Source organism: Zonotrichia leucophrys, unplaced genomic scaffold (assembly GCF_028769735.1).
Source record: "Zonotrichia leucophrys gambelii isolate GWCS_2022_RI unplaced genomic scaffold, RI_Zleu_2.0 Scaffold_1615_9786, whole genome shotgun sequence".
In the NCBI taxonomy this organism is placed as follows: Eukaryota; Metazoa; Chordata; class Aves; order Passeriformes; family Passerellidae; genus Zonotrichia; species Zonotrichia leucophrys.
This window is the reverse complement of record NW_026993820.1, coordinates 1-8,014: the sequence shown is the minus strand read 5'-3', so window position 1 is coordinate 8,014 and position 8,014 is coordinate 1. Positions and strand designations below refer to the sequence as shown.

The 8,014-nt window shown below is 52.4% G+C and overlaps 1 protein-coding gene across 1 annotated transcript; it reads right to left on the bottom strand.

The window, feature by feature from the left end:
* Window positions 1-315: 315 nt before the first annotated feature.
* LOC135442166 (diacylglycerol O-acyltransferase 1-like) lies at window positions 316-6,447 on the bottom strand (the record flags this gene model as incomplete). The annotated part of the gene is made up of 3 exons (XM_064701709.1): window positions 316-690; window positions 3,394-3,456; window positions 6,360-6,447. Coding segments are annotated over 3 exons (292 nt in total), but the record flags the coding sequence as incomplete, so codon positions are not given.
* Window positions 6,448-8,014: the final 1,567 nt, after the last annotated feature.

Genomic DNA, 8,014 nt, shown 5'->3' with positions numbered 1-8,014 from the left:
TAGTCGTGCACGTCCATGAGCACGGCCACGGGCTGGGGGCTCTGGGTGGGTTGGGGGTTTATCCCGGGTTATTCCAGGTTTATCCCGGGTTTATCCCAGGTTTATCCCGGGTTTATCCCGGTTTATCCCTCGTAGTTGAGCACGCAGTAGTCGTGCACGTACATGAGCACGGCCACGGGCTGGGGGCTCAGGGTGGGTTTGGGGTTTATCCCGGGTTTATCCCAGGTTATCCCAGGTTTATCCCGGGTTATCCCTCGTAGTTGAGCACGTAGTAGTCGTGCCGTCCATGAGCACGGCCACGGGCTGGGGGCTCTGGGGGGCTTTGGGGTTTATCCCAGGTTTATCCCAGGTTTATCCCGGGTTTATCCCAGGTTTATCCCGGGTTTATCCCGGGTTTATCCCGGGTCAGATTTCATCCCTCGTAGTTGAGCACGCAGTAGTCGTGCACGTACATGAGCACGGCCACGGGCTGGGGGGCTCTGGGTGGGTTTGGGGTTTATCCCGGGTTATCCCAGGTTTATCCCGGGTTTATCCCGGGTTTATCCCGGTTCATCCCTCGTAGTTGAGCACGTAGTAGTCGTGCACGTACATGAGCACGGCCACGGGCTGGCCCAGGATCAGCGACATCCACACGGCGGCGTTGCCGTAGTGCCCGCGCAGGAACCGCGACACCAACCAGGCCAGAGGGATCTGGGACAATGACAGGGACAATGACAGGGATGGCACTGGTGTCACCTCAGTGTCACCTCCCTGCCATCCCCCTGCCCCGCGACACCAGCCAGGCCAGCGGGATCTGGGGACAACGATGGCATTGTCACCTGAATGTCACCTCCCTGCCAGCCCCTGCCCCACGACACCAACCAGGCCAAGGGGATCTGGGACAATGACAGGGACAGGAGTGTCACTGCAGTGTCACCTCCCTGCCATCCCCCTGCCATCCCCTGCCATCCCCTGCCCAGTGACACCAGCCAGGCCAAAGGGATCTGGGGACAGGGACAGGGATGGCAATGTCACCGCAGTGTCACCTCCCTGTCACCCCCTGTCAGCCCCTGCCCAGTGACAGCAGCCAGGCCAGCGGGATCTGGGGACAATGACAGGAATGGCACCTCAGTGTCACCTCCCTGCCATCCCCTGCCCTGTGACAGCAGCCAGGCCAAGGGGATCTGGGGACAGGGGGGACAGGAATGGCAATGGCACCTCAGTGTCACCTCCCTGCCATCCCCCTGCCCAGTGACACCAGCCAGGCCAAAGGGATCTGGGGACAATGACAGGAGTGTCACCTGGTGTCACCTCAGTGTCACCTGCCATCCCCTGCCAGCCCCTGCCCTGTGACACCAGCCAGGCCAAGGGGATCTGGGGACAGGGACAGGGACAGGGACAGGGACAGGGACAGGGACAGGGATGGCACCTCAGTGTCACCTCAGTGTCAGCCCCTGCCCAGTGACACCAGCCAGGCCAGAGGGATCTGGGGACAGGGACAGGAATGGCACCTGAGTGTCACCTCAGTGTCACCTCAGTGTCACCTGTCACCCCTGTCATCCCCCTGGTGTCCCCTGCCATCCCTGCCAGTCCCTGCCCCGCGACAGCAGCCAGGCCAAGGGATCTGGGGACAATGGGGACAATGTCACCTTAGTGTCACCTCAGTGTCATCCCCCTGTCACCTGAATGTCACCCCCTGCCCCGCGACACCAGCCAGGCCAGCGGGATCTGGGGACAATGACAATGACAGGAATGTCACCTCAGTGTCACCTCAGTGTCACCTCAGTGTCACCTCCCTGCCAGCCCCTGCCCCGCGACACCAGCCAGGCCAAGGGGATCTGGGGACAATGGGGACAATGACAGCAGTGTCACCTCCCTGTCACCCCCTGCCCTGTGACAGCAGCCAGGCCAGCGGGATCTGGGGACAATGACAATGACAGGGATGGCAATGTCACCTCAGTGTCACCTCAGTGTCATCACATTGTCACCTCAATGTCACCTCAGTGACACCTGCCACCTCAGTGTCACCTCAATGTCACCTGAGTGTCACCTGGTGTCACCTCAGTGTCACCTCCCTGTCAGCCCCTGCCCAGTGACAGCAGCCAGGCCAGAGGGATCTGGGGACAACGATGGCATTGTCACCTCAGTGTCACCTCAGTGTCACCCCCTGTCAGCCCCTGCCATCCCCTGTCACCCTCTGCCAGCCAGGTTTTGGGGTTCCCCATTTTTGGCGTTCAGTTTTTTGGGGTTCCCCATTTTTGGCGTTCAGTTTTTTTTTTGGATCCCCATTTTTGGGGTTCCCCATTTTTGGGGTTCCCCTGATTTTGGGGTTCAGGTTTTTGGGTCCCTGTTTTTTTTGGGGTTCCCCATTTTTGGGGTTCCCGTTTTTGGAGTCCCCTGTTTTTTGGAGGTTTCCCATTTTTGGGGTTCCCCATTTTTGGGGTTCCCCAGATTCTGGGGTTCAGGTTTTTGGGGTTCCCCATTTTTGGGGTTCAGGTTTTTGGGGTTCCCCATTTTTGGCGTTCAGGTTTTTGGGGTTCCCCATTTTTGGGGTTCAGGTTTTTGGGTCCCTGTTTTTTTGGGGTTCCCCATTTTTGGGGTTCAGGTTTTTGTGGTTCCCCATTTTTGGGTTCCCCTGATTCTGGGGTTCAGGTTTTTGGGGTTCCCCATTCTTGGGGTTCCCGATTTTTGGGGTTCCCCATTTTTGGGGTTCAGGTTTTTTGGGTCCCTGGTTTTTCGGGGTTCAGGTTTTTGGGGTTCAGTTTTTGGGGTTCCTGGATTTTGGTGTGCTGTGGTTTTTGGGGTTGAGGTTTCTGGGTTCCCATTTTTGGGGTCCCCTGGGTTTTTGGGGTTCCCATGGTTTTTGGGGTTCCCCATTTTTGGGGTTCCCAGGGGTTTTGGGGTTCCCCATTTTTGGGGCTCCCTGATTTTGGGGATCCTCATTTTTGGGGTTCCCTGATTTTGGAGTTCAGGTTTTTTGGGGTTCCCATTTCGGGGTTCCCATTCTGGGGTTCCCCATGGTTTTTGGGTCCCTGGTTTTTTGGGGCTCCCCTGATTTTGGGGTTCAGGTTTTTGGGGTCCCCTTGATTTTTGGGTTCAGGTTTTTGGGGTCCCCCTGATTTTGGGGTTCAGGTTTTTGGGGTTCCCCTGATTTTGGAGTTCCCATGGTTTTTGGTGATTCCCATTTTTAGGGTTCCCCATGGTTTTTGGGATCCCCTGGGTTTTGGAGTTTCCTGGGTTTTTTTGGGGTTCCCCTGATTTTGGGATTTAGGTTTTTCGGATTCAGGTTTTTGAGGTTTCCCTGATTTTGGGGGCTCCCCTGATTTTGGGGTTCAGGTTTTTGGGGTTCCCTGATTTTGGGGTTCCCCTGATTTCAGGGTTCAGTTTTTGGGGTTCAGTTTTTGGGGGTCTCACCTGCGCCGCCATGCCCATGAAGGCCCAGAGCCGGAACATCCTCAGGGGGACGCTCACCAGGTACTGCAGGGGGACAGCGGCAATGGGGGGGACCCCAAAATTTGGGGCACCCCCAAACTGGGGGGGGTCCCAGAAGGGTTCTGGGGGGTCCCAGGGGCGTTTTTGGGGGTCCCTTCCCCAGAATTTGGGGTTCCCAGGTGGAATTTTGGGGGTTCTGAGAGGGGTTTTGAGGGTGCTGAGTGGGAATTTGGGGGGCACCCCGAGATTTTGGGGTTCCCAGAGGGGATTTTGGGGTTCCTGGAGGGTTTGGGAGGGGTCCCAGTTGGATTTTGGGGGTTCTGAGTGGGAATTTTGGGGTTCCCAGCAGGAATTTTGAGAGGTTCCTGTTGAAAATTTGGGGGCACCCCAAAACTGGGGCGGTCCCAGTGGGGTTCTGGGGGGTCCCAGGGGGGTTTTGGGGGGTCCCCCCCAGGAATTTGGGGTTCCCTGGTGAAATTTGGGAGTTCTGAGTGGGATTTTGGGGTTCCCAGGTGGAATTTTGGGGGTTCCAAGTGGGATATTTGGGGGGGCACCCCGAGATTTTGGGGGTTCCAAGAAGGAATTTTGGGGGTTCCCATTCAGATTTTTGGGGATCCCATTGGAAATCTGGGGGGTCCCTGGTGGGATTTTTGGGGATCCCAGTGAGAATTTTGGGGCTCCCCCACAGATTTTGGGGGTTCTGAGTGGGAATTTTGGGTTCCCAGTTGGAATTTGGGGTCTCTCAATGGGATTTTGAGGGGAACCCTCCGGAATTTGGGGGGCCGCCCCAGAATTTTGGGGTCGCCAGAAGGAATTTTGGGGTTCTGAGTGGGAATTTTGGGGGTTCCCAGCAGGAATTTTGGGGGGTTCCTGTTGGAAATTTGGGGGACCCCCAAAAATGGGGGCACTCCCAAAACTGGGGGGGCCCAGGGGGTTTTTGGGGGTCCCCCCCCAGGAATTTGGGGTTCCCAGGTGGAATTTGGGGGTTCTAAGTGGGAATTTTGGGGTTCCCAGAAAGAATTTTGGGGGGGTCCCCTGAGATTTTGGGGGTTCTCAGTTGAAATTTTGGGGCCCCTCCCACCGATTTTGGGGTGGTCTTGGAAATTTTGGGTGCTCTAAGTGGGAATTTGGGGGGGGGACCCCGAGATTTTGGGGGTTCTGAGTGGGAATTTTGGGGGTTCCCAGTGGGAATTTGGGGTCTCTCTGTGGGAATTTTGAGGGGAACCCTCCGGAATTTGGGGGTTCCCTGGTGGGAATTTTGGGGTCCCCCCCTATTTTTGGGGTCCCTGATTTGAATTTCGGGATTCCCGGGTGGATTTTTGGGGTTCCCGATGGAATTTTTGGGGTTCCCCCCCCAGATTTTGGGGTCCCTGGTTGAATTTTAGTGCAATTTTCGGGATTTTTTTGGGTGAAATTTGAGCGTTTTTAGCCAAAATTTGAGGTTTTTCAGTGGGAATTTCGGGGTCCCCCCCTATTTTTGGGGTCCCTGATTTGAATTTTGGGGTTCCCAATCGGAATTTTGGGGTTCCCGATGGAATTCTGGGGTCCCTGAATGGAATTTTGGGGCTTCCTGGCTGAATTTTGGGGATTTTTCTCAGGAATTTTGAGGAATTTTTTGGGGGAATTTTTGGGGTTTTTAATGGGAATTTCGGGGTCCCCCCCAGATTTTGGGGTTCCCGTTGAGAATTTCGGGGTTTCCAATCGGAATTTTGGGGTTCCCCCCCAGATTTTGGGGTCCCAGGTTGAATTTTAGGGATATTTTTGGGGGGAATTTGAGCGTTTTTAGCCAAAATTTGAGGTTTTTCAGTGGGAATTTCGGGGTCCCCCCCCTATTTTTGGGGTGCCTGATTTGAATTTCGGGGTTCCCGGGTGGATTTTTGGGGGTTCCCGGTGAATTTTTGGGGTTCCTGGGTGGGATTTTGGGCTTCCTGGCTGAATTTTGGGGGATTTTTCTCAGGAGTTTTGAGGAATTTTTTTGGGGAATTTTGGGGTTTTTAATGGGAATTTTGGGTCCCCTCCATATTTTGGGTTCCCGATGGAATTTTTGGGGTTCCCCCCAGATTTTGGGGTTCCCCCCCAGATTTTGGGGTCCCTGGTTCAATTTTAGTGCAATTTTAGGGATTTTTTGGGGTGAAATTTGAGCGTTTTTAGCCCAAAATTTGAGGGTTTTCAGTGGGAATTTCGGGGTCCCCCCCCTATTTTTGGGGTGCCTGATTTGAATTTTGGGGTTCCCGGGTGGATTTTTGGGGTTCCCGATGGGAATTTTGGGGTCCCTGAATGGAATTTTGGGCTTCCTGGCGGAATTTTGGGGCATTTTCTCAGGAATTTTGGGGATTTTTTTGGGGGAATTTTTGGGGTTTTTAATGGGAATTTCGGGGTCCCCCCATATTTTTGAGGTTCCCGATGGAATTTTTGGGGTTCCCCCCCAGATTTTGGGGTCCCCGGTTGAATTTCAGGGATTTTTTGGGGTGAAATTTGAGCGTTTTTAGCCAAAATTTGAGGGTTTTCAGTGGGAATTTTGGGGTCCTCCCCTATTTTTGGGGTGCCTGATTTGAATTTCGGGGTTCCCGGGTGGATTTTTGGGGTTCCCGATGGGATTTTGGGGTCCCTGAATGGAATTTTGGGGCTTCCTGGCTGAATTTTGGGGCATTTTCTCAGGAATTTTTTGGGGATTTTTTGGGGTTTTTAATGGGAATTTTGGGGTCCCCCCCAGATTTTGGGGTTCCCAATTGGAATTTTGGGGTTCCCCCTCAGATTTTGGGGTCCCAGGTTGAATTTTAGTGCAATTTAGGGATTTTTTTGGGGGGGAATTTGAGCGTTTTTAGCCAAAATTTGAGGTTTTTCAATGGGAATTTCGGGGTCCCCCCCTATTTTTGGGGTGCCTGATTTGAATTTCGGGGTCCCCGGGTGGAATTTTGGGGTTCCTGGGTGGATTTTTGGGGTTTTACCTCGTGGAAGAAGGCGGACGCCAGGAACACGGCCGCCTGCGCCGTCCATTTGTTGACTCCTCGCCTCAGCATGGGCTTGTAGAAATGCCTGGGGACCCCCAAAAACCCCCCAAAAATCACCCGGGGGACCCCAAAAACGGGGGGAAACCAAAATCCCAAAATCCCCAAAGTTATCCCCAAAAATCGCCCTCAAAAACCCCAAAAATCGCCCTCAAAAACCTCAAATTCCTGCCTTAAAAAACTGAAATTATCCCCCAAAAAACCCCAAATTCCTCCCCAAATTCCACCCGGGGAACCCCAAAAACGGGGGGAAACCAAAATCCCAAAATCCCCAAAGTTATCCCCAAAAATCGCCCTCAAAAACCTCAAATTCCTGCCAGAAAAAACTCAAATTATCCCCAAATTCCTCCCCAAAAATCACCCGGGGAACCCCAAAAACGGGGGGGAAACCAAAATCCCAAAATCCCCAAAGTTATCCCCAAAAATCGCCCTCAAAAACCCCCAAAATCCCCCTCAAAAAACCCAAAATCACCCTCAAAAAACCCCAAAAATCCCCAAAATCGCGCTCAAAATCCCCAAAAATCGCCCTCAAAAAACCCCAAATTCCTGCCCTAAAAAACTCAAATCCTCCCCAAAACCCCAAATTCTCCTCAAATCCCCCAAAATCCCAAACCTTCCCTCAAACCCCAAAAATCCCCCCAAAAATGCCACAAATTCCCCCAAAATTCCTTCTAAAACCCCCAAAAATCCCCCCAAAATCACCCGGGGACCCCAAAAACGGGGGAAACCAAAATCCCAAAATCCCCAAAATTATCCCCAAAAATCGCCCTCAAAAACCCCAAATTCCTGCCTGAAAAAAACTCCAAATTATCCCCAAATTCCTCCCCAAAAATCACCCGGGGACCCCAAAAACGGGGGGAAACCAAAATCCCAAAATCCCCAAAATTATCCCCAAAAATCGCCCTCAAAAACCCCAAAAATCCCCAAAAATCGCCCTCAAAAAACCCCAAATTCCTGCCCTAAAAAACTCCAAATTATCCCCAAATTCCACCCGGGGAACCCCAAAAATGGGGGGAAACCAAAATCCCAAAATCCCCAAAAATTCCTGTTCAAAAAAATCCCAAATTATCCCCAAAAATCGCCCTCAAAAACCCCAAAAATCGCCCCAAAACCCCAAATTCCTGCCCTAAAAAACTCCAAATTATCCCCAAATTCCTCCCCAAAAATCACCCGGGGAACCCCAAAAATGGGGGGAAACCAAAATCCCAAAATCCCCAAAATTATCCCCAAAAATCGCCCTCAAAATTCACCCCAAAAAATCGCCCTAAAAAACCCCAAATTCCTGCCTGAAAAAACTCCAAATTATCCCCAAATTCCTCCCCAAAAACCAAATTCCCCCTCAAATCCCCCAAAAATCCCCAAATTTCCCCTCAAATCCAAATCCCCCCAAAATTCCCACCCAAAACCCCAAATTATCCCCCAAAAATCCCCAAAATTCTTCTAAAACCCCCAAAAACCCCAAAACCCCAAATTTCCCCCAAATTCCTCCCCAAAAATCCAAATTCCCCTCAAAAATTCTCCTCAAATCACCCAAAACCGCAAATTCCTCCCCAAAATCTCCCTCAAAATCCCAATTCCCCCCAAATTCCACCAAA